The sequence below is a fragment of the Anas platyrhynchos genome, chromosome 17 (genome assembly GCF_047663525.1).
Source record: "Anas platyrhynchos isolate ZD024472 breed Pekin duck chromosome 17, IASCAAS_PekinDuck_T2T, whole genome shotgun sequence".
NCBI classification, from domain to species: Eukaryota; Metazoa; Chordata; class Aves; order Anseriformes; family Anatidae; genus Anas; species Anas platyrhynchos.
Window position 1 is genome coordinate 922,416 of NC_092603.1, and position 23,994 is coordinate 946,409.

General features: G+C 52.5%; 2 protein-coding genes across 13 annotated transcripts; both read left to right on the top strand.

The window, feature by feature from the left end:
- The first annotated feature begins 988 nt into the window (after nucleotides 1-988).
- On the top strand, nucleotides 989-15,822 carry LOC139998917 (C-type lectin domain family 2 member D-like). 7 transcript variants are annotated; one of them, XM_072024977.1, is made up of 8 exons: nucleotides 989-1,261; nucleotides 1,848-2,021; nucleotides 3,734-3,907; nucleotides 11,651-11,838; nucleotides 13,450-13,602; nucleotides 13,700-13,857; nucleotides 13,959-14,068; nucleotides 14,155-15,822. In XM_072024977.1, exons 4-8 carry the CDS (start codon nucleotides 11,778-11,780, stop codon nucleotides 14,258-14,260), a joined length of 588 nt encoding a protein of 195 aa, XP_071881078.1. In that variant the 5' UTR covers nucleotides 989-1,261; nucleotides 1,848-2,021; nucleotides 3,734-3,907; nucleotides 11,651-11,777; the 3' UTR covers nucleotides 14,261-15,822. The 7 variants fall into 7 exon arrangements, with proteins under 7 accessions (XP_071881078.1, XP_071881073.1, XP_071881072.1 ...); XM_072024971.1 differs by lacking the exons at nucleotides 11,651-11,838; nucleotides 13,450-13,602; nucleotides 13,700-13,857; nucleotides 13,959-14,068; nucleotides 14,155-15,822 and adding exons at nucleotides 5,641-5,853; nucleotides 6,388-6,540; nucleotides 6,637-6,794; nucleotides 6,884-6,993; nucleotides 7,080-8,075 and having other exon boundaries at nucleotides 993-1,261; XM_072024972.1 differs by lacking the exons at nucleotides 3,734-3,907; nucleotides 11,651-11,838; nucleotides 13,450-13,602; ... (1 more) ...; nucleotides 13,959-14,068; nucleotides 14,155-15,822 and adding exons at nucleotides 5,641-5,853; nucleotides 6,388-6,540; nucleotides 6,637-6,794; nucleotides 6,884-6,993; nucleotides 7,080-8,075 and having other exon boundaries at nucleotides 992-1,261.
- LOC113845379 (C-type lectin domain family 2 member D) lies at nucleotides 4,980-22,113 on the top strand. 6 transcript variants are annotated; one of them, XM_072025005.1, is made up of 6 exons: nucleotides 4,980-5,077; nucleotides 19,241-19,431; nucleotides 20,417-20,569; nucleotides 20,666-20,823; nucleotides 20,913-21,022; nucleotides 21,109-22,113. In XM_072025005.1, the coding sequence occupies exons 2-6, from the start codon at nucleotides 19,368-19,370 to the stop codon at nucleotides 21,212-21,214; spliced, it is 591 nt and encodes a 196-aa protein (XP_071881106.1). In that variant the 5' UTR covers nucleotides 4,980-5,077; nucleotides 19,241-19,367; the 3' UTR covers nucleotides 21,215-22,113. The 6 variants fall into 6 exon arrangements, with proteins under 6 accessions (XP_071881106.1, XP_071881109.1, XP_071881108.1 ...); XM_072025008.1 differs by lacking the exon at nucleotides 4,980-5,077 and adding an exon at nucleotides 10,436-10,700; XM_072025007.1 differs by lacking the exon at nucleotides 4,980-5,077 and adding an exon at nucleotides 10,872-10,932.
- The last annotated feature ends 1,881 nt before the right edge of the window (nucleotides 22,114-23,994 follow it).

The window sequence follows — 23,994 nt, forward strand, 5'->3', positions numbered from 1 at the left end:
CGAGCAAGCTTGAAAACTGCTGATTTAACTTGCCAAAAATTGGGAAAAACTCGAATCCCATGCCATTTGACCTTTTTTTTTCCCCCCATACAAGCTGCATCTTGATGTCTCCTTAGGGTGAATCCTCTGCACGCTCAGGCATGGTTTGATTGGCAGCTTTGTGACCTCTGGTGCTCTAATATTTCATTTTATCGTGAAATGAGTCGTGAATGAGTCATTGCCATGTATGACCCTGCTGCCCTGAGAAATTATCAGCTGTTGGGTTGCACTTCAAGTAGTAACTTCAGTTCCTATCCTGCAGTTTTCAGCTGAATTCCCCTCCTGAGTTTCCTTCAAAGTTTCTGAGCTTTTGTCTCGTCTGGATCTGCACCAGGCAGCCCTGAGGCCGGCAGACAGGGCACCTCCAGGTCTCGTGCAGAAAATACCTCACACCTTGGTGCCCTGGCGGATATTTTGGGGAACTGACAAGACCAGGGTTCATTCCTCAGGCCTGCAGGAGGCATTTTGTCATAGCTGCTGCTTCTGGAGCCTTTTCAGGTTTTCTGCCTGCCACTACGCAGTTCCCTTGGTTCTGCAAAACGTTTTTGTCATCTCAAACTCTTCTGCACTACATTTTTGCTTCGTCTTTATCAGTGCATAGCATTAAGGTAGATAGTAGAGGCAAGGTTTGATTAGGAAACATAGCAACATAGGGTGTAATGTAACTGACAACAGATACTCCATTTCCTTTTTAGCTCTTCAAACCCTTTTCTAAGGGCACTTGCACTTTTTTAGCAGAGGAGGAGGAGGTGTACTGGGGGGGTAATACGTTTGGGTTGGGATTTAATGGAAAAAAAATGGGGAAAAAAAAAAAAAGTCCCTAAAATGCCTTTCACAAAATGGCGGCCGAGACCTCCCCTCACAGCTGCCTCAGAGGAGGCGGGTTTTGTTCCGGCCGCTGATTGGCTGGCTGCCTCCGTTGTCCCGCCCTTGCCGGCTGCTGATTGGCTGCCGGCTGATTAGTTGTACGTGGCAGCGACATTTTCTATTGTGCCCTGGTTGCTGTGGTTGTGTTGCGGGACGGGGAAAATTTCGCTGTTTTTGGCCATTTTTTGCCTTTTTTTTTAGCCTTTTTTCTACCTTCTTACACGCGTTCTCGCCGCGCCGCACGTGGGTGAGCTGCTTTCAGCGCTCCCTTCCTCTGCTCTGCGGCGTGATGGAGGCAGCGGGACCAGCGGGACCTCCGCGGGGCCGGGGTCGCGGCAGGGCCCGGTGGCACACGGTGAGTTCGGGTTCGGGGGGAGCTTTGCTGGGGGGGTCCACGTTTTGTGCGGCCCTTTGATGGGCTCTTGTAAGGAGCGGGGCTGGGAGGAGCCCCCGCTTAGCCCCGCTGCCCCTGCGTTTGTTCGGAAGTTTTTTCCCCGTATGTAAGTGGATGCCGGGCTGCGTCTGTGGCTGTGCCCTACAAGCTGGCGGGCAGCGTTTTGGAGTTAGGGCTGCGATTATGGTTGGTCGTTGGGATTAGGGCTGGGGTTGGGAGTGGGTTTGGGGCGGCGGGGTGGTGGCGCGGCCGCCGGGCGGTGGAGCCGGTTCCTGGTGCGGCCGCGGGGCGGTGGCGCCGGACTCCGGCGCGGCCGCGGGGTGGCGGGGCCCCTTTGGGGTAGCTGAAATTGGGATTATTGATGAGATTGGGATCGAGATTGATACCGGGATCGGGGTGCTGGAGGCGGCCAAGCCCTCCCCTGTTTCCCAGGCTGCTGCCGGTTTTCTCCCAGCTTCTTACCGTTACCTTCTCACCGCGGCGTCATCTCCCTACATGTTTCTGTCGTCACTTTTCTGCCTTTTCTAACTTTCTCCCTTCTTTCCAGGTATTTCCTCCTCTGCAGCACCCCTTGTTGCCTGCCCCTGGCTCCTGCATTCCCAGCCACAAGCTGCCCTCAGAGGACATTTGGAGATTTTGGCCTGGGGAGGCTCCTGAGATATCGTTGTGGCGCTGCCTGTGGAGGAGAAGAGGAATGAGGACAACGATTCTGTGAGGGATTGTAAGTGCTCTGAGGCAGGTGTGCCCGTTGTGCTGCCCTTGCTGGCTGCTGATTGCCACCCACCTGCGAGGTTCTTTCTTCTACCATGGTTGCTGTCGTTATGGAGAGGGACAAGGAAAAATTGGCTTTTTTTTGTCATTTTTGGCTTTTTTCTACTGTCCTACACGCGTTCTTGCAGCACTGCAGGCGGGTGAGCGCTTGGAGCTGCTTTCAGCGCTCCCTTCCTCTAATCTGCGCCGTGACGGGTCTGTAGCTGACGGGACTGCCTCACCTCATTTTATTTTTATTTATTTTTATGCATGTTTATTTTTTCTTCAGGGTTTGGGATGATTTCCACTGCCCGTAGGCACATGTCTGCCTCTCCTCATTTCATTAACTATTTTATTTTTTCCACCACTTGTGGCTCGTGAGTCTCCCTCACCTCATTGTAGTAGTAGTAGTATTTCTTGAGGAATTGGGGTGATTTCCACTGCCTGTAGCTCGTGGATCTGCTAGTTCTTATTTTATTTTTTAATATTATTTTTACTTTTATTTTTTTACTTCTATTTTTATGTGTATTTTACTTTTTACGTCATTTTATTTTTTCTTGTGGATTTGGGGTGATCTCCCCTCACAGCTGCCTCAGAGGTGGCGGGTTTCGTTCCGGCCGCTGATTGGCTCGTGCCTCCGTTGTCCTGCTCTTGCTGGCTGCTGATTGGCTCCTGCTGCGAGGTTCTCCCTCCTCCCCGGTTGCTGTCGTTGTGTTGCGAGACAAGGAAAAATTGGCTTTTTTTGGCCACTTTTTTCCTTTTTTTGGCCTTTTTTCTACCTTCTTACGCGCGTTTTCGCAGTGCTGCACACGGGTGAGCTGCTTTCAGCGCTCCCTTCCTCTGCTCTGCGCCGCGATTAAGGCAGTGGGGCCGGGGTCGCGGCAGGGGCCGGGGGCACACGGTGAGTTCGGGTTCAGGGGGAGCGTTGCTGTGGGGGGTCCACATTTTGTGTGGCCCTTTGAAGGGCTCTTGCAAGGGACGTGACGTATTGGGGGGAGGGCCCCGCTCACCCCGCCCACTTGCGCATGGTCTGTATTGGAAGCTGAAGCCGCGCGGTGTCTGTGGCTGCGGCCTACAACCTGGTGGGCAGCGTTTTGGGATTGGGGCTGCGATTAAGGTTGGCATTGGGATTAGGGCTGGGGCCGGGGCTGGGGTTTGGGCCGTGAATGGGCTCGGGGTGGGGGCTGCTCCGTCCAGCCTCGTCCCCGGCACGGCCAGGGGGTTGCCGGGCCCGCGGCCTGGTGGGAGCCGGGAGCTGCGTCTGTGGCTGCGACCTACAACCTGGTGGGCAGCGTTTTGGGATTGTGGCTGCGATTAAGGTTAGTCATTGGGATTAGGGCTGGGGTCGAGAATGGGTTTGGGATGGAATTAGGGCTGCGGTTGGGGTTTGGGCCGGGGGCCGGGGTGCGCAGGCGCGGCGGTGGGCAGGGCACGGGCGCGGCAGCGGCCGGCGGGCGGTGCCGGGCCCCTTTGGGGTAGCTGAAATTGGGATTATTGATGAGATTGGGATCGAGATTGATACCGGGATCGGGGTGTTGGAGGCGGCCAAGCCCTCCCCTGTTTCCCAGGCTGCTGCCGGTTTTCTCCTAGCTTCTTACTGTTACGTTCTCACCGCGGCGTCATTTCCCCACATGTTTTTATTGTCATTTTTCTGTCTCTTCTGACTTTCTCCATTCCTTCCAGGTCCTTCCTCCTCTGCAGCACCCCTTGTTGCCTGCCCCTGGCTGCTGCATTCCCAGCCACAAGCTGCCCTCAGAGGACATTTGGAGATTTTGGCCTGGGGAGGCTCCTGAGATATTGTTGTGGCGCTGCCTGTGGAGGAGAAGAGGACTGAGGACAAGGATTCTGTGAGGGAGAGTAAGTGCTCTGAGGCAGGCGTGCCTGTTGTTGTCCAATTATCCGTGCTCATTTTCCTGCCCTTGCCGGCTGCTGATTGCCACCCGACTTTGAGGTTCTTCCTCCTACCGTGGTTGCTGTCGTTATGGAGAGGGACAAGGAAAAATTGGCTTTTTTTGTCATTTTTGGCTTTTTTCTACTGCCCTACACGCGTTCTCGCAGCACTGCAGGCGGGTGAGCGCTTGGAGCTGCTTTCAGCGTTCCCTTCCTCTAATCTGCGCCGTGACAGGTCTGTAGCTGATGGGACTCCCTCACCTCATTTTATTTTTATTTATTTTTATGCATGTTTATTTTTTCTTCAGGGTTTGGGATGATTTCCACTGCCCGTAGGCACATGTCTGCCTCTCCTGATTTCATTAACTATTTTATTTTTTCCACCACTTGTGGCTCGTGAGTCTCCCTCACCTCATTGTAGTAGTAGTAGTATTTCTTGAGGATTTGGGGGGATTTCCACTGCCTGTAGCTCGTGGGTCTGCTAGATCTTATTTTATTTCTTATTATTATTTTTACTTTTATTTTTTTACTTCTATTTTTATATGTATTTTACTTTTTACGTCATTTTATTTTTTCTTGTGGATTTGGGGTGATCTCCCCTCACAGCTGCCTCAGAGGTGGCGGGTTTCGTTCCGGCCGCTGATTGGCTCGTGCCTCCGTTGTCCTGCTCTTGCTGGCTGCTGATTGGCTCCTGCTGCGAGGTTCTCCCTCCTCCCCGGTTGCTGTCGTTGTGTTGCGAGACAAGGAAAAATTGGCTTTTTTTGGCCACTTTTTTCCTTTTTTTGGCCTTTTTTCTACCTTCTTACGCGCGTTTTCGCAGTGCTGCACACGGGTGAGCTGCTTTCAGCGCTCCCTTCCTCTGCTCTGCGCCGCGATTAAGGCAGTGGGGCCGGGGTCGCGGCAGGGGCCGGGGGCACACGGTGAGTTCGGGTTCAGGGGGAGCGTTGCTGTGGGGGGTCCACATTTTGTGTGGCCCTTTGAAGGGCTCTTGCAAGGGACGTGACGTATTGGGGGGAGGGCCATGCTCGCTCCGCTCACCCCGCCCACTTGCGCATGGAAGCTGAAGCCGGGAGCTGTGTCTGTGGCTGCGGCCTACAACCTGGTGGGCAGCGTTTTGGGATTGGGGCTGCGATTAAGGTTGGCATTGGGATTAGGGCTGGGGCCGGGGCTGGGGTTTGGGCCGTGAATGGGCTCGGGGTGGGGGCTGCTCCGTCCAGCCTCGTCCCCGGCACGGCCGGGGGGTTGCCGGGCCCGCGGCCCGGGGGGGAGCCGGGAGCTGCGTCTGTGGCTGCGCCCTACAACCTGGTGGGCAGCGTTTTGGGCTTACGGCTGTGATAAAGGTTGGTCATTGGGATTAGGGCTGGGGTCGGGAACGGGTTTGGGATAGAATTAGGGCTGCGGTTGGGGTTTGGGCCGTGAATGGGCTCGGGGTGGGGCCGGAGGCCCGGTGCGCGACGGCGACGGCCGGGGGGCGGTGCCGGGCCCCTTTGGGGTAGCTGAAATTGGGATTATTGATGAGATTGGGATCGAGATTGATACCGGGATCGGGGTGCTGGAGGCGGCCAAGCCCTCCCTTGTTTCCCAGGCTGCTTCCAGCTTTCTCCCAGCTTCTTACTGTTACCTTCTCACCGCAGCGTCACCTTCCCACATGTTTCTGTTGTCATTTTTCTGTCTTTTCTGACTTTCTCCCTTCCTTCCAGGTCCTTCCTCCTCTGCAGCACCCCTTGTTGCCTGCCCCTGGCTGCTGCTTTCCCAGCCACAAGCTGCCCTCAGAGGACCTGTGGAGATTTTGGCCTGGGGAGGCTCCTGAGATATGGCTGCGGCGCTGCCTGTGGAGGAGCACAACAATGAGGATAACGATTCTGTGACGGAGAGTACCCGCTCTGAGGCAGGCGTGAAGCAGTGGGTTTTGGGTAAGGATCCTTCCCTGTTTGGAGGGCGACAGATCTGTGGGGAGTCAGAGAGCCACCGAGGCTGGAAAAGGCCTCCGAGGTGGAGGTCAGTAGTCGAGGTTGGGGCCTTGGAGCTGCTGCAGCTGCAGCACCCGGTCACAAGTTAAAGGAGGATTTTGGCACTTCCTTTGCCACCCAGCAGCTCTCGCAAGAGAGACTGAGGAGCATCAGGGCGTGTAAGCAGGAGGTCGGGTGGTGGAGTAGCTCCTTCGTGTCCCAGAGGGAAGGGAGCCGTGGGAACGAAGAAAAGCTTCAAGGCCTTGGGATGGTTGGTAAAAGAGGCTTTTTGGGCGGAGTGTGTGGCTTTTTGTTGGAGTGGCCTAGAGGATCTTCCAAGGTTCCTTCCATTCCCTGACATTCCGTGGAGGTCCAAACGTCCCCCTACCACCAGCGGCACCCCCAGGGTGTGGGGAGGGCCTGGCCTCTCTCAGCCCTGCTGCCAGGGGTCTGCACGGCACTGGGACCCCTCACTTCCCCCCCTTCTTCTTGTTGCAGGTCTTCTTACCAAGTGCAAGGCTAGAAGAGTTGCGGCCTGGAAGCTATACGTGTTCGTCGCCATCAGTCTAATAGAGTTCCTGGTTTTGATTTCCATTATCAGTGTGCGCTCCCAGGTGGTTTCGGGGCTCATCCCTGCAGCCCCAGCTGCAGGTAGGGGGGAAAAAAAAAGGGGGCTCGGTGCCTGTATCCAACCCTGCTGCTGCCCCTTCTTTGCTCCTGCAAACCTCTGGATTTCTTTGTCCTTAGGGCTCTCTCAACGTGCGTGTTCCTGCCCCCCTTCGTGGATCGGGTTCAAGGGGAAATGTTTCTACTTCTCCGACGGGGAAAAGAACCAAACCTTGAGCCGGGCTGACTGCCACGCGCGCAACGCCAGCCTGGCCGTGATCCAGTCCAGGGAGGAGCTGGTGAGCCTTTTTATTGTTTTGGGTGGGGGGCAGAGCTCTGGGGGTGTTGGTGAGCCCCCTTTTCAACCCCGCTCCCCCTCTGCTCCCAGGACTTCATGATGCGCTATAAAGGTTCTCACGACCACTGGATCGGGCTGAGCCGCCAGAACCCGAGGCAGCGCTGGGAATGGGACGATGGCACCGAATTTAACAGCTCATTGTGAGTCCGCCGTGCCCTACACATGGGTTTTTGGGGTGAGGGGGCAGGAAGCATGCAGGATGCTCACCCCACTGCCTCCCCTGCAGGTTTCCCATCGGAGGAGGCGAGGATTTTGCTTTCTTGAACAACCAAAGAGTCACCAGCGCGCGCAGCAGCGGCGAGCGGCACTGGATCTGCACCAGGCAGCCCTGAGGCCGGCAGACAGGGCGCCTCCAGGTCTCGTGCAGAGAATACCGCACACCTTGGTGCCCTGTCAGATATTTTGGGGAACTGACAAGACCAGGGTTCATTCCTCAGGCCTGCAGGTGGTGTTTTGTCATAGCTGCTGCTCCTGGAGCTTTTTCAGGTTTTCTGTCTGCTACTATGCAGTTCCCTTGCTTCTGCAAAACGTTTTTGTCATCTCAAACTCTTGTGCACTACATTTTTGCTTCGTCTTTATCAGTGCATAGCATTAGGGTGGCAGACGCAAGGTTGTATTAGGAAAAGTAGCAACGTAGCATGTCGTGTAACTGACAACATATACTCCATTTCCTTTTTAACTCTTCAAACCCTTTTCTAAGGGCACTTGCACTTTTTTAGCAGAGGAGGAGGAGCATTTTAAATTACAGTGTTTTTCCAAAGAGGTATCAGTATTGTGCCCAGGCAGAAACTATCACAGAATGGATGGGAATATCTCAAAAAATGGTTTGGGCTGGAAGAAGGCTTCAAGATGGTCCTGTTCCAACCTCACTGCCCTGGGCTGAAGTCCCTGAGCTGCTGCAGGGGGTGGAAATCAGCTGTAACCCATCACCCCTGCTGGTGCTATCCTGAGAAATGTGAACAGCAGGTGTGTGGCTGTGGCAGGGAACAACTTCCCACAGTTACAATTCCTCCTGTACTCGAAGAAACTCTTCACGGGCTCCCAGGCTGGATGGCAGTAGCAGTTGAGTCAGGTATCCGTTAATGTGAACTGGTGCCCGTGGAGAGAAATGGTGCCTTTCTCTTGCTTTTCTGCTCCTCTGTATCTTTGTATTATATCAACACTATTTTTCTATGTGCTGTTTTAATATATGTGCAATTTCTCAATAAAATATTTTTCCTAAGTCTGGTTCTTTTATTGTTTCGTCTTGCGTTACCCTGAGATCCAGCACGAGGTGAGTTTTACCCCACTGCTTTCTGCTCCTCCATGAAAACTCTCTCATTATAAGACCAGAGCTCCATCCTGTGCCACATCTCCTGAAAATACTAAGGATTTCCTAAGAAAGCCCAGGAAACTTCACTGCGGGTCACCCAAATCTTGCTTTTAGGACAGCACCTTCGAGAAACAGCAGATCATCTTTGCCAAAAAATAAGAAATTCTCTGCTTTTGGATCCTGGAAGAGCTCAGCAATTCTAAATGATGCTTCAGGGTGGGGTGCGGAAGGGTTTTGTGTAGGAAGCCCTCGTTCTTTGCTGACCTAAGCCAGACTTTGTGACATTTAGGTGTGTGAAGTCTGGAGAAAAGGCTAACAGCAGGAACTGGCATCTTGGTGAAGTGGTTTCTGCTATATTTCAGGTTGGTGAATTGAATTAGTTAACCAAAAGTGCATTTTTATTGCATGGAAGTGCCCTGCCTCTGCCTGATGGAGGAAAACCAACAATACTTGAATTTATGTGCATAGCTAAAGGCAATGCGGCAAGTCCACTGCTGCAAAATTCTCCCAGTTTGGGTTGCTAGAGCAAGTTAAAGCTAAAGTAACTGCGTTTGAGGAAAAAAGACTTAATGACAACAGTTGGAGCGTGCGCGTAGCAGGAGAGGCAAGCAGGCCGTAGGTCTCAGTGTGCAAAATAAGGAAAGAGAGAACAGAAAACCCCAGATTAAGGCTGGCTCTGTCTTTGAGAAGTAATTACAACGTCGGTACTCGTTACCGAACACGTCGCTCACCGGTTCTGCCAGCCCCTCATCTTGTGAAACTCTTGCAAAAAGCTCAAAGGGCATCAAAAGCCCTCAAAATGCAGGATCGAGTCAAGCCAGACAAGGCTGAAAGGTCGCGTTATTTACGAGGTGTTTAGAGGAGGCTCTTCCACGGGATTTGCTTCTACATCTCCGGTCCTGGAGGTGGCACTGGTGGACTTGATTTGGAGCTTGCTGGGAGGAGCCAGCTCTTGAAGCTCCCGGAGTCCGTTTCTCATGCTGTTGTTTTCCATACGGAACCAAAAATAAGAGCGCTGCTACAAACTCTACGATCCTCACCGTCACACCTTCGCCAACCGTCTCCGAGCTGAGGTGCTCCTCAAAAAAACATCTTCCCAGGATGGAGTTAGCCATGCAAATGTCCCGTGTTTCACCTGCAGGAGACCCTAAAAGCAAAAAGATCCCCAAAGCAAAAAGATTCCCAAAGCAAAAGATTCCAGGAAATCCTTGGAAGTCCATCCTTGCACCGTTTCCACATGCTCACAAGGAACTGGAAAGCTTTTCCCAGCCGAGCAAGCTTGAAAACTGCTGATTTAACTTGCCAAAAATTGGGAAAAACTCGAATCCCATGCCATTTGACCTTTTTTTTCCCCCCATAGAAGCTGCATCTTGATGTCTCCTTAGGGTGAATCCTGTGCACGCTCAGGCATGGTTTGATTGTCAGCTTTGTGACTTCTGTGGTGCTCTGATATTTCATTTTATTGTGAAATGAGTCGTGAATGAGTCATTGCCACATATGACCCTGCTGCCGTGAGAAATTATCAGCTGTTGGGTTGCAAGTTCAAGTAGTAACTTCAGTTCCTATCCTGCAGTTTTCAGCTGAATTCCCCTCCTGAGTTTCCTTCAAAGTTTCTGAGCTTTTGTCTTGTCTGGATCTGCACCAGGCAGCCCTGAGGCCGGCAGACAGGGCGCCTCCAGGTCTCTTGCAGAGAATACCTCACACCTTGGTGCCCTGGCTGATATTTTGGGGAACTGACAAGACCAGGGTTCATTCCTCAGGCCTGCAGGTGGTGTTCTGTCATAGCTGCTGCTTCTGGAGCCTTTTCAGGTTTTCTGCCTGCCACTATGCAGTTCCCTTGGTTCTGCAAAACGTTTTTGTCATCTCAAACTCTTCTGCACTACGTTTTTGCTTTTTCTTTATCAATGCCTAGCATTAAGGTAGATAGCAGAGGCAAGGTTGTATTAGGAAAAGTAGCAACGTAGCGTGTCGTGTAACTGACAACAGGTACTCCATTTCCTTTTTAGCTCTTCAAACCCTTTTCTAAGGGCATTTGCACTTTTATAGCAGAGGAGGAGGAGGTGTACTGGGGGGGTAATACGTTTGGGTTGGGATTTAATAGAAAAAAAATGGGGAAAAAAAAAAAAAAAAGTCCCTAAAATGCCTTTCACAAAATGGCGGCCGGGACCTCCCCTCACAGCTGCCTCAGAGGTGGCGGGTTTCGTTCCGGCCGCTGATTGGCTCGTGCCTCCGTTGTCCCGCCCTTGCCGGCTGCTGATTGGCTCCCGCCTCTCCCGCCTGCGAGGTTCTCCCTCCTCCCCTGGTTGCTGTCGTTATGGAGCGGGACAGGGAAAAACTCGCTTTTTTTGGCCATTTTTTTGGCTTTTTTTTGTCCTTTTTTCTACCTTCTTACGCGCGTTCTCGCAGCGCTGCACGCGGGGGAGCGCTTGGAGCTGCTGTCACCGCTCCCTTCCTCTGCTCTGCGCCGCGATGGAGGCAGCGGGACCAGCGGGACCTCCGCGGGGCCGGGGTCGCGGCAGGGGCCGGCGGCACACGGTGAGTTCGGGTTCGGGGGGAGCGTTGCCTGGGGGGGGGGGGTCCACATTTTGTGTAGCCCCCTGAAGGGCTCTTGCAAGGGGCGGGGCGGATTGGGGGGAGGGCCCCGCTTACCCCGCCCAAATCGCGTGTTTGTTTCTGCATATTCCAAAAGCTGAAGCCGGGAGCTGCGTCTGTGGCTGCGGCCTTACAACCTGGGGGGCAGCGTTTTGGGATTGGGGCTGCGATTGAGGTTGGCATTGGGATTAGAGCTGGGGTCGGGAGTGGGTTTGGGATGGAATTAGGGCCGGGGCTGGGGTTTGGGCCGGGGCTGGGGTTGGGGCCGGGGCTGGGGTTTGGGCCGTGAATGGGCTCGGGGTGGGGGCTCTGCCGGCCGGCCTCGGCCCTGGTGCGGCTGGGGGGGTTGCCGGGACCGGGCCCCGGTGCGGCCGGGGAGATGCCGGGCCCGTGGCCGGGGAGGAACCGGGAGCTGCGTCTGTGGCTGCGCCCTGCAAGCTGGGGGGCAGCGTTTTGGGTTTACGGCTGTGATAAAGGTTGGTCATTGGGATTAGGGCTGGGGTCGGGAACGGGTTTGGGATGGAATTAGGGCTGCGGTTGGGGTTTGGGCCGGGGCTGGGATTTGGGCCGTGAATGGGCTCGGGGTGGGGGCTGCGCCGGCTGCCCTCGGGCCCCGGCGCGGGGCGGCGGCCGCGGGGCGGCGGCGGCCGCGGGGCGGCGGCGGCCGCGGTACGGCCCCTTTGGGGTAGCTGAAATTGGGATTAACGATGAGATTGGGATCGAGATTGATACCGGGATCGGGGTGCTGGAGGCGGCCAAGCCCTCCCCAGCTTCCCAGGCTGCTTCCAGCTTTCTCCCAGCTTCCTACCGTTACTTTCTCACCATGGCGTCATTTCCCCACATGTTTTTATTGTCATTTTTCTGTCTCTTCTGACTTTCTCCCTTCCTTCCAGGTCCTTCCTCCTCTGCAGGACCCCTTGTTGCCTGCCCCTGGCTGCTACTTTCCCAGCCACAAGCTGCCCTCAGAGGACCAGTGGAAATTTTGGCCCTTGGAGGCCGCTGAGGGGAGGCTCCTGAGATATGGCTCTGGCGTTGTCTGTGGAGGAGAAGCACAATGAGGACAACGATTCTGTGAGGGAGAGTAAGTGTTACGAGGCAGGGGACTCTGATGTTGTCCAGTTTTCCGTGCTCGTTTTCCTGCCCTTGCCGAATGCTGACTGCTTCCTGCCTTTGTGGTTCTTTCTACTACCGTGGTTGCTGTCTTTGTGGAGCGGTACAGTGAAAAATTTACTTTTTTTTTTTTTTGTCTTTTTTCTACCGCCCTACACGCGTTCTCACAGCACTGCAGGCAGGTGAGCGCTTGGAGCTGTGCCCACCACTCCCTTCCTTTGCTCTGCGCTGCAGTGGGTCTGTAGCTCATGGGTCTGCCTCACCTCATTTTAATTTAATTTAATTTTATTTATTTTATTTATTTATTTTATATTTTCATTTATTATTCTTTTACTCAGGATTTGGGGTGATTTCCACCACCTGCCTCAGGCTCCGATGTCACTGTTGCGGGTTAAATCTGGGAGGTTTTGGGTCTCGTAGTGGTTTGAGCTGGAACCCCAAGTCTCAGCTGAAAGTTGCTGGTTTTAGGGTTACTAAAAGCATGTTAAATAGTTTAACGAGCTGAAATCTTTGTTTTTTCCCCCAAACCCATGCTGCCTTTCCACCCTAATTAAACTCCCAAATTTCAGCAGAATCCTCTTGAATACTTCTTTTACACTTCGTTTGCCACCCAGCAGCTCTCGCAAGAGAGACCTAGGAGCATCAGGGCATGTGAGCAGGAGGTCGGGTGGTGGAGTAGCTCCCTGGTGTCCCAGAGGGAAGGGAGCCGTGGGAACAAAGAAAAGCTTCAAGGCCTTGGGATGGTTGGTGAAAGATGTGGTTAATGAGACAGCGTCGAATTTCGGAATTTTTTGGAGTTTTGATTACAATGGCAGGCGTCCTGCAAGCAGGTGCTCAGAGTAAAAGTTTCTTGCGACCTTCTATTCTGTGTTACCTGACTCCTCATTTCTCCCCTTTTGACATATTGGCAGAGTACTACATGTTCAGAACCTCCTCGATGCTCTTCTGTACTCTTATCTGTACAATTTTACATGTATTTGACCTACCCTTAATTTCTCCTTTGTTTTGTTTTGTTGTTTTTTTTTTTTCTTTTAACCACTTCCTTTTTTGGCTAGAGGGCCCTTGTGATCTTCCTTCCTATTAATCTCGTACTGCTCATTCTGTTTCTCTTAGCTATCCTCCTCCTTTAGGGCCTGGGGGCCCTTCCCCTTCTTTGCTGAACGCGATACCCACTTCCGTAGCACACGATCACTTCTGAGGATGCGAGATGAGTGGCATTCTTGGCTTCAAAAAACACCTTCTATTGCAAAACTCAACGTTGTTCCTCGCAGCACTGCCCTGACAGGCCAGAAGGCTGCGCTGCCACCCAGCGAGAGAGACCTCAGCGGGCTGGGGAGAAACTTACTGAAATTTAAATGAGGGCACGTGTAGAGGGGCAAGAAGCCCGTTGATTTAGGTGCTCCTGCTCCATCAGAGATTGGCCTAGATGATCTTCCAAGGTTCCTTCCATTCCCTGACGTTCCGTGGAGGTCCAACCGTCCCCCTACCACCAGGGTGTGGGGAGGGCCTGGCCTCTCAGCCCTGCTGCCAGGGGTCTGCACGGCGCTGGGACCCCTCACTTCCCCCCTTCTTTTCGTTGCAGGTCTTCTTACCAAGTGCAAGGCTAGAAGAGTTGCGGCCTGGAAGCTATACGCATTCGTCGCCATCAGTCTAATAGAGTTCCTGGTTGTGATTTCCATTATCAGTGTGTGCTCCCAGATGGTTTCGGGGCTCATCCCTGCAGCCCCAGCTGCAGGTAGGGGGAAAAAAAAAAGGGGGGCTCGGTGCCTGTATCCAACCCTGCTGCTGCCCCTTCTTTGCTCCTGCAAACCCCTGGATTTCTTTGTCCTTAGGGCTCTCTCAACGTCCATGTTCCTGCCCCCCTTCGTGGATCGGGTTCGAGGGGAAATGTTTCTACTTCTCCGACGGGGAAAAGAACCAGACCTTGAGCCGGGCTGACTGCCACGCGCGCAACGCCAGCCTGGCCGTGATCCAGTCCAGGGAGGAGCTGGTGAGGCTGGGGCTTTTCTCCTTTTTTATTTTGGGTGGGGGGCAGAGCTCTGGGGGTGTTGGTGAGCCCCCTTTTCAACCCTGCTCCCCCTCTGCTCCCAGGAGTTCGTGCTGCGCTATAAAGGTTCTCACGACCACTGGATCGGGCTGAGCCGCCAGAACCCGAGGCAGCGCTGGGAATGGGACGATGGCACCGAATTTGACAGCTCATTGTGAGTCCGCCCTGCCCTGCACGTGGGTTTTTGGGGTGAGGGGGCAGGAAGCATGCAGGATGCTCACCCCACTGCCTCCCCTGCAGGTTTCCCATCGGAGGAGGCGAGGATTTTGCTTTCTTGAACAACCAAAGAGTCACCAGCGCGCGCAGCAGCGGCGAGCGGCACTGGATCTGCACCAGGCAGCCCTGAGGCCGGCAGACAGGGCGCCTCCAGGTCTCGTGCAGAAAATCCCTCACACCTTGGTGCCCTGGTGGATGTTTTGGGGAACTGACGCAGCAGAACAAGACCCAGGGTTCATTTCTGTACTGGGTCTGGCTGGGATGTTAACTTTCCCTGCAGCAGCCCATACAGTGCCGTACTCTGTACTTGGAGCTAGAACAGCAGTGGTATCACACCAGTGTTGTGTCTGCTGCTGAGCAGTGCTGGCACAGCATCGGGACTCTCTCTAACCCTCCTAGGGGGTGGGCAAAAAGTGAGGAGGGAAACATCACCAGGGCAGCTGACCTAAACCAACCAAAGGGATATTCCGTACCGTGTGATGTCACATTCAGCAATAAAAGGTGGAAGCAGGAAGAGGAGAGGAGGGGTGGGCTCTCGTTGGGAAAATGTTGGTCCTCATCTCGAACACCGGCTGCGTGCGTTGAGGCCTTGCTTCAAGGACATGGTCAATCATCGCTCATTTGTGGGAATTAGTAATTTCTTTCCTCTGCACTTCCATATAGCCTTAATTTATTTTGTTTGTTTTCCTCCCTTCTTTTTATTTTTCCCTTTTCCCCTTTCCCTTTTTATTTCCCCTTAGTTAAATTGTTTAGTTCATAATAATCTTTATTATTATTATTTCGCTTTAATTAAATTATCCTTATCTCAACCCATGAGTTGTTGTTTGCTTTACTTCTCCCCCTCCTTATCTAAAGAGAGCAGTTGTGGGGTTTAGCTGTCCAGCATGGTAAAACCATAATTCCTCAGGCCTGCAGGTGGTGTTTTGTCATTGCTGCTGCTTCTGGAGCTCTTTCAGGTTTTCTGCTTCCCACTACGCAGTTCCCTTGGTTCTGCAAAACATTTTTGTCATCTCAAACTCGTGTGTACTACGTTTTTGCTCCGTCTTTATCAGTGCATAGCATTAAGGTAGATAGCAGAGGCAAGGTTGTAGGAAAACTCCATTTTTAGCTCTTCAAACCCTTTTCTAAGGGCACTTGCACTTTTTTAGCAGAGGAGGAGGAGCATTTTAAAATACAGTGTTTTGCCAAAGAGATATCAGTGTTGTGCCCAGGCAGAAACTATCACAGGGTGGATGGGAATATCTCAAAAAATGGTTTGGGCTGGAAGAAGGCTTCAAGATGGTCCTGTTCCAACCTCACTGCCCTGGGCTGAAGTCCCTGAGCTGCTGCGGGAGGGGAAATCAGCTGTAACCCATCACCCCTGCTGGTGCTATCCTGAGGAATGTGAATAGCAGGGGTATGGCTGTGCCAAGGAACAACTTCCCACAGTTGCAATTCCTCCTGTACTCGAACAAACTCTTCATGGGCTCCCAGGCTGGATGGCAGTAGCAGTTCAGTCGGGTCCACGTTAATTTCAAATGATGCTCGTGGAGAGAAACGGTGCCTTTCTCTTGCTTTTCTGCTCCTCTGTATCTTTGTATTTTATCAACGCTACTTTTCTACGCGTTTTAATTTATGTTTTAATTTTGTGATTTATGTTTTAAATAAATGTTTTAATTTATGTGCAATTTACTAATAAAATATCTTTGCTAAGTCTGGCTCTGACTTTTATTGTTTCCTCTGGCATTACCCTGAGATCCAGCACGAGGTGAGTTTTACCCCACTGCTTTCTGCTCCTCCATGAAAACTCTCTCATTATAAGACCACAGCTCCATCCTGTGCCACATCTCCTGAAAATACTAAGGATTTCCCAAGAAAGCCCAGGAAACTCAGGCAGCCAGGGCTTCACCTCGAGTCGCCACTACTGGGAGGTGGAGGCGAGCGGGTGCTTCTGGACCGTGGGGGTGGCTCGGGAATCGGTGCGGAGGGAAGGTCGGATCCTCTTCAAGCCCAACGCCGAGATCTGGGGCTTGCAGAAGTACGACGAGCTCTGCGTGGCCCTCACGGCGCCCTCCAACACCTTCGTCCCACTCCGCAGCGGGGAGATCGGGGTCTACTTGGACTACGAGGTGGGGCAGGTCTCCTTTTACGCCCTGGGCACCCGCTGCTGCGTCTTCACCTTCCGCGTGGCCTCCTTCAGCGGCGAGAGGGTCTTCCCCTACTTCTGCGTGCTGCTCTCCACCATCAAACTGCCCCCCAGGGCCTGACGAGGCGGCGACGGGGTCCCCCCGAAACCCTTCGGGTGCTTCCAGGAGGAACGGAGACGCCCCTCGCCGCCCCTCGCCTCATGTTATTGTTATGATTTGGGTTTTGTTTCCGTCAGGGTTTGGGGTGATTCCCACCATCTGTAGCTCACGGGTCTGCCTCACCTCATTTCATTTTTATTCATTCATTTTTATTCCTTTTTATTCATTTATTTTATTTTTTTCTTCAGGGTCTGGGGTGATTTCCACCGCCCATAGCTCATGAGTCTGCCTCACCTCATTTTACTTTTATTTGTTTATTTATGTTTATGTTTCTTCATTTTTATTCAATTTTAATCATTTTATTCATTTTTATTATTTATTTTCATTTATTTTCAATTATTTTTATTTTTTTTTCTTCAGGATTTGGGGTGATTTCCACTGCCTGTAGCTCATGGGTCTGCCTCGCCTCATTTTATATTTATTTATGTTTATTTATGTTTTTATTCATTTTTATTCAATTTTAATCATTTTATTCATTTTTATTATTTATTTTCATTTATTTTCAATTATTTTTATTTTTTTCTTGAGGATTTGGGGTGATTTCCACTGCCTGTAGCTCATGGGTCTACTAGATTTTATTTCTATTATTATTTTTACTTCTATTTTTTCTACTTTGTTTACTTTTATTTTATTTTTATATTCATTTTATGGTACTTTTATCTTTTCTTCAGGATTTGGGGTGATTTCCACCACCTGCCTCAGGCTCCGATGTCTCTGTTGCGGGTTAAATCTGGGAGGTTTTGGGTCTCGTGGCGGTTTGAGCCGGAACCCCCAGTCTCAGCTGAAAGTTGCTGGTTTTAGGGTTATTAAAAGCATGTTAATAGTTTAACGAGCTGAAATCTTTGTTTTTTCCCCCAAACCCATGCTGACTTTCCACCCTGATTAAACTCCCAAATTTCAGCAGAATTCTCTTGAATACTGTTGTCATAATTTCCTAATTTCAGCAGAATTTGCTTGAATACCGCCTGCAGCTACCTGATTACAGAACTGAGTTTTAAATGAAATTGTTTAAAATCATTTTTTTTTCACAGGAATTTGCCATTTCTCCCCTTCCCTTCCCTGTTTTCCCCACTGTCGTTTATTTGAGCAATTAATGTGCGATTATCACTGGCTTCAGACCAAAATTAACAGGTTTTGTTGTTATAAGGAGGAGAGGTGCGGGGGGGAATACGTTTGGGTTGGGATTTAATGGAAAAAAAATGGGGAAAACAAAAAAAAAGTCCCAAAAATGCCTTTCACAAAATGGCGGCCGGGACCTCCCCTCAGAGGTGGCGGGTTTCGTTCCGGCCGCTGATTGGCTCGTGCCTCCGTTGTCCCGCCCTTGCCGGCTGCTGATTGGCTCCCGCTGCGAGGTTCTTCCTCCTCCCCTGGCTGCTGTCGTTGTGTTGCGGGACAGGGAAAAATTCGCTTTTTTTGGCCATTTTTTGCCTTTTTTTGTCCTTTCTTCTACCTTTTTGCGCGAGTTTTTGCAGCGCTGCACGCGGGGGAGCGCTTGGAGCTGCTTTCAGCGCTCCCTTCCTCTGCTCTGCGCCGCGATGGAGGCAGCGGGACCAGCGGGACCTCCGCGGGCACGGGATGGCGGCAGGGCCCGGAATGGCGGCAGGGGCCGGGGTCGCGGCAGGGCCCGGCGGCACACGGTGAGTTCGGGTTCGGGGGCAGCGTTGCTGGGGGGGGGGTTCCACATTTTTTGGAAGGGCTCTTCTAAGGAGCCGGTGTGGGAGGAGCCTCCTTATAAGCCCCACCCACGTATAAATGTTCCTCGGTGTATGAGGTGCGGATGCTGAGCTGCATTTGCGGCTCCACCGTACAACCTGGAGGGCAGCGTTTTGGGATTGGGGCTGCGATTAAGGTTGGCATTGGGATTAGGGCTGGGGTCGGGAGTGGGTTTGGGTTGGGGCTGGGGCCGCTGCTGGGGTTTGGGCCGTGAATGGGCTCGGGGTGGGGGCTCTGCCGGCCGGCCTCGGCCCCGGCGCGGCTGGGGGGGTTGCCGGGACCGGGCCCCGGTGCGGCCGGGGAGATGCCGGGCCCGCGGCCCGGGGGGGAGCCGGGAGCTGCGTTTGTGGCTGCGCCCTACAACCTGGGGGGCAGCGTTTTGGGATTGGGGCTGCGATTAAGGTTGGTCATTGGGATTAGAGCTGGGGTCGGGAATGGGTTTGGGGTGGAATTAGGGCTGCGGTTGGGGTTTGGGCCGGGGCTGGGGTTGGGGCCGGGGCCGGGGCCGGGGCTGGGGTTTGGGCCGTGAATGGGCTCGGGGTGGGGGCTCTGCCGGCCGGCCTCGGCCCCGGCGCGGCTGGGGGGTGGTTGCCGGGACCGGGCCCCGGTGCGGCCGGGGAGATGCAGGGCCCGCGGCTGGGGAGGAACCGGGAGCTGCGTCTGTGGCTGCGCCCTACAAGCTGAGGGGCAGCGTTTTGGGGTTACGGCTGTGATAAAGGTTGGTCATTGGGATTAGGGCTGGGGTCGGGAACGGGTTTGGGATGGAATTAGGGCTGCGGTTGGGGTTTGGGCCGTGAATGGGCTCGGGGTGGGGCCGGAGGCCCGGTGCGCGACGGTGACGGCCGGGGGGCGAGGCGGGCGCGATCGCGGCGGCGGCCTGGGGGCGGTGCCGGGCCCCTTTGGGGTAGCTGAAATTGGGATTATTGATGAGATTGGGATCGAGATTGATACCGGGATCGGGGTGTTGGAGGCGGCCAAGCCCTCCCCTGTTTCCCAGGCTGCTGCCGGTTTTCTCCCAGCTTCCTTCCGTTACCTTCTCACCGCAGCATCACCTTCCCACATGTTTTTATTGTCATTTTTCTGTCTCTTCTGACTTTCTCCCTTCCTTCCAGGTCCTTCCTCCTCTGCAGCACCCCTTGTTGCCTGCCCCTGGCTGCTACTTTCCCAGCCACAAGCTGCCCTCAGAGGACCCGTGGAGATTTTGGCCCTTGGAGGCTACAGAGGGGAGGCTCCTGACATATGGTTGTGACGCTGCCTGTGGAGGAGGAGCACAACAACGAGGACAACGATTCTGTGATGGAGAGTAAGTGCTCTGAGGCAGGTGTGCCCGTTGTGCTGCCCTTGCTGGCTGCTGATTGCCACCCACCTGCGAGGTTCTTCCTTCTACCGTGGTTGCTGTCTTTGTGGAGCGGTACAGTGAAAAATTTATTTGTTTTTTTTTTGTCTTTTTTCTACCTCCCTACGCGCGTTCTCACAGCACTGCAGGCAGGTGAGCGCTTGGAGCTGTGCCCACTACTCCCTTCCTTTGCTCTGCGCTGCAGTGGGTCTGTAGCTCATGGGTCTGCCTCACCTCATTTTAATTTAATTTAATTTTATTTATTTTATTTATTTATTTTATATTTTCATTTATTATTCTTTTCATCAGGATTTGGGGTGATTTCCACCACCTGCCTCAGGCTCCGATGTCACTGTTGCGGGTTAAATCTGGGAGGTTTTGGGTCTCGTGGTGGTTTGAGCTGGAACCCCAAGTCTCAGCTGAAAGTTGCTGGTTTTAGGGTTACTAAAAGCATGTTAAATAGTTTTACTGAGCTGGTGTTGAGCTGAAATCTTTGTTTTTTCCCCCAAACCCATGCTGACTTTCCACCTTAATTAAACTCCCAAAATTCAGCAGAATCCTCTTGAATACTTCTTTTACACTTCGTTTGCCACCCAGCAGCTCTCGCAAAAGAGACCTAGGAGCATCAGGGCATGTGAGCAGGAGGTCGGGTGGTGGAGTAGCTCCCTGGTGTCCCAGAGGGAAGGGAGCCGTGGGAACGAAGAAAAGCTTCAAGGCCTTGGGATGGTTGGTGAAAGAGGCTTTTTGGGCGGAGTGTGTGGCTTTTTGTTGGAGTGGCCTAGAGGATCTTCCAAGGTTCCTTCCATTCCCTGACATTCCGTGGAGGTCCAAACGTCCCCCTACCACCAGCGGCACCCCCAGGGTGTGGGGAGGGCCTGGCCTCTCTCAGCCCTGCTGCCAGGGGTCTGCACGGCGCTGGGACCCCTCACTTCCCCCCTTCTTTTCGTTGCAGGTCTTCTTACCAAGTGCAAGGCTAGAAGAGTTGCGGCCTGGAAGCTATACGTGTTCGTCGCCATCAGTCTAATAGAGTTCCTGGTTTTGATTTCCATTATCGGTGTGCGCTCCCAGGTGGTTTCGGGGCTCATCCCTGCAGCCCCAGCTGCAGGTAGGGGGGAAAAAAAAAGGGGGCTCGGTGCCTGTATCCAACCCTGCTGCTGCCCCTTCTTTGCTCCTGCAAACCTCTGGATTTCTTTGTCCTTAGGGCTCTCTCAACGTGCGTATTCCTGCCCCCCTTCGTGGATCGGGTTCAAGGGGAAATGTTTCTACTTCTCCGACGGGGAAAAGAACCAAACCTTGAGCCGGGCTGACTGCCACGCGCGCAACGCCAGCCTGGCCGTGATCCAGTCCAGGGAGGAGCTGGTGAGCCTTTTTTTTGTTTTGGGTGGGGGGCAGAGCTCTGGGGGTGTTGGTGAGCCCCCTTTTCAACCCTGCTCCCCCTCTGCTCCCAGGACTTCATGATGCGCTATAAAGGTTCTCACGACCACTGGATCGGGCTGAGCCGCCAGAACCCGAGGCAGCGCTGGGAATGGGACGATGGCACCGAATTTGACAGCTCATTGTGAGTCCGCCCTGCCCTGCACGTGGGTTTTTGGGGTGAGGGGGCAGGAAGCATGCAGGATGCTCACCCCGCTGCCTCCCCTGCAGGTTTCCCATCGGAGGAGGCGAGGATTTTGCTTTCTTGAACAACCAAAGAGTCACCAGCGCGCGCAGCAGCGGCGAGCGGCACTGGATCTGCACCAGGCAGCCCTGAGGCCGGCAGACAGGGCGCCTCCAGGTCTCGTGCAGAGAATACCGCACACCTTGGTGCCCTGGTGGATATTTTGGGGAACTGACAAGACCAGGGTTCATTCCTCAAGCCTGCAGGAGGCATTTTGTCATAGCTGCTGCTCCTGGAGCTTTTTCAGGTTTTCTGTCTGCTACTATGCAGTTCCCTTGCTTCTGCAAAACGTTTTTGTCATCTCAAACTCTTGTGCACTACATTTTTGCTTCGTCTTTATCAGTGCATAGCATTAAGGTAGGAGACGCAAGATTGTATTAGGAAAAGTATTAATGTAGCGTGTCGTGTTAACTGGCAAGAGATACTCCATTTCCTTTTTAACTCTTCAAACCCTTTTCTAAGGGCACTTGCACTTTTTTAGCAGAGGAGGAGGAGCATCTTAAATTACAGTGTTTTGTCAAAGAGATATCAGTATTGTGCCCAGGCAGAAACTGTCACAGAATGGGAATATCTCTGACCGCGTCCTGGAAATGGTTTGGACTGGAAGAAGGCTTCAAGATGGTCCTGTTCCAACCTCACTGCCCTGGGCTGAAGTCCCTGAGCTGCTGCGGGGGGGGGAAATCAGCTGTAACCCATCACCCCTGCTGGTGCTGTCCTGAGAAATGTGAATAGCAGGTGTGTGGCTGTGGCAGGGAACAACTTCCCACATTTGCCATTCCTCCTGTACTCGAAGAAACTCTTCACGGGCTCCCAGGCTGGATGGAAGTAGCAGTTCAGTCAGGTCTCCGTTAATGTGAACTGGTGCCCGTGGAGAGAAACGGTGCCTTTCTCTTGCTTTTCTGCTCCTCTGTATCTTTGTATTATATCAACACTATTTTTCTACGTACTGTTTTAATATATGTGCAATTTTTTAATAAATTTTTTTTACTGTCTGGCTCTTTTATTGTTTCCTCTTGTGTTACCCTGAGATCCAGCACGAGGTGAGTTTTACCCCACTGCTTTCTGCTCCTCCATGAAAACTCTCTCATTATAAGACCAGAGCTCCATCCTGTGCCACATCTCCTGAAAATATTAAGGATTTCCTAAGAAAGCCCAGGAAACTTCACTGCGGGTCACCCAAATCTTGCTTTTAGGACAGCACCTTCGAGAAACAGCAGATCATCTTTGCCAAAAATAAGAAATTCTCTGCTTTTGGATCCTGGAAGAGCTCAGCGATTCTAAATGATGCTTCAGGGTGGGGTGTAGAAGGGTTTTGCGTAGGAAGCCCTCATTCTTTGCTGACCTAAGCCAGACTTTGTGACATTTAGGTGTGTGAAGTCTGGAGAAAAGGCTAACAGCGGGAACTGGCATCTTGGTGAAGTGGTTTCTGCTATATTTCAGGTTGGTGAATTGAATTCGTTAACCAAAAGTGCATTTTTATTGCATGGAAGTGCCCTGCCTGGGACTGATGGAGGAAAACCAATAAGTCTTAAATTTATGTGCTTAGCTAAAGGCAATGCGCCAAGTCCACCGCTGCAAAATTCTCCCAGTTTGGGTTGCAAGAGCAAGTTAAAGCTAAAGTAACTGCGTTTGAGGAAAAAAGACTTAATAACAGCAGTTGGAGCGTGCGCGTAGCAGGAGAGGCAAGCAGGCCGTAGCTCTCGGTGTGCAAAATAAGGAAAGAGAGAACAGAAAACCCCAGATTAAGGCTGGCTCTGTCTTTGAGAAGTAATTACAACGTCGGTACTCGTTACCGAACACGTCGCTCACCGGTTCTGACAGCCCCTCATTTTGTGAAACTCTTGCAAACAGCTCAAAGGGCATCAAAAGCCCTCAAAATGCAGGATCGAGTCAAGCCAGACAAGGCTAAAAGGTCGCATTTCCCACGAGGTGTTTAGAGGAGGCTCTTCCACAGGATTTGCTTCTACATCTCCGGTCCTGGAGGTGGCACTGGTGGACTTGATTTGGAGCTGGCTGCTTGCTGGGAGGAGCCAGCTCTTGAAGCTCCCGGAGTCCGTTTCTCATGCTGTTGTTTTCCATACGGAACCAAAAATAAGAGCGCTGCTACAAACCCTACGATCCTCACCGTCACACCTTCGCCAACCGTCTCCGAGCTGAGGTGCTCCTCAAAAAAACATCTTCCCAGGATGGAGTTAGCCATGCAAATGTCCCGTGTTTCACCTGCATACCCTAAAAGCAAAAAGATCCCCAAAGCAAAAAGATTCCCTAAGCAAAAGATTCCAGGAAATCCTTGGAAGTCCATCCTTGCACCGTTTCCACATGCTCACAAGGAACTGGAAAGCTTTTCCCAGCCGAGCAAGCTTGAAAACTGCTGATTTGACTTGCCAAAAATTGGGAAAAACTCGAATCCCATGCCATTTGACCTTTTTTTCCCCCCATAGAAGCTGCATCTTGATGTCTCCTTAGGGTGAATCCTGTGCACGCTCAGGCATGGTTTGATTGTCAGCTTTGTGACTTCTGTGGTGCTCTGATATTTCATTTTATTGTGAAATGAGTCGTGAATGAGTCATTGCCATGTATGACCCTGCTGCCCTGAGAAATTATCAGCTGTTTGGTTGCAAGTTCAGGTAGTAACTTCAGTTCCTATTCAGCAGTTTTCAGCTGAATTCCCTTCCTGAGCTTCCTTCAAAGTTTCTGAGCTTTTGTCTCGTCTGGATCTGCACCAGGCAGCCCTGAGGCCGGCAGACAGGGCGCCTCCAGGTCTCTTGCAGAAAATACCTCACACCTTGGTGCCCTGTCAGATATTTTGGGGAACTGACGAGACCAGGGTTCATTCCTCAGGCCTGCAGGAGGCATTTTGTCATAGCTGCTGC

Bases quoted from the DNA above. Each gene is read 5' to 3' on its own strand.
- LOC113845379 (XM_072025005.1), top strand. From the start codon at position 19,368: ATGGTTGTGACGCTGCCTGTGGAGGAGGAGCACAACAACGAGGACAAC. The intron at 19,432-20,416 runs GTAAGTGCTCTG...TTTTCGTTGCAG, and splicing joins CAACGATTCTGTGATGGAGA to GTCTTCTTACCAAGTGCAAG. The intron at 21,023-21,108 runs GTGAGTCCGCCC...CCTCCCCTGCAG, and splicing joins ACCGAATTTGACAGCTCATT to GTTTCCCATCGGAGGAGGCG.
- LOC139998917 (XM_072024972.1), top strand. From the start codon at position 5,754: ATGGCTGCGGCGCTGCCTGTGGAGGAGCACAACAATGAGGATAACGAT. The intron at 5,854-6,387 runs GTAAGGATCCTT...TTCTTGTTGCAG, and splicing joins CGTGAAGCAGTGGGTTTTGG to GTCTTCTTACCAAGTGCAAG. The intron at 6,541-6,636 runs GTAGGGGGGAAA...CTTTGTCCTTAG, and splicing joins CCCTGCAGCCCCAGCTGCAG to GGCTCTCTCAACGTGCGTGT.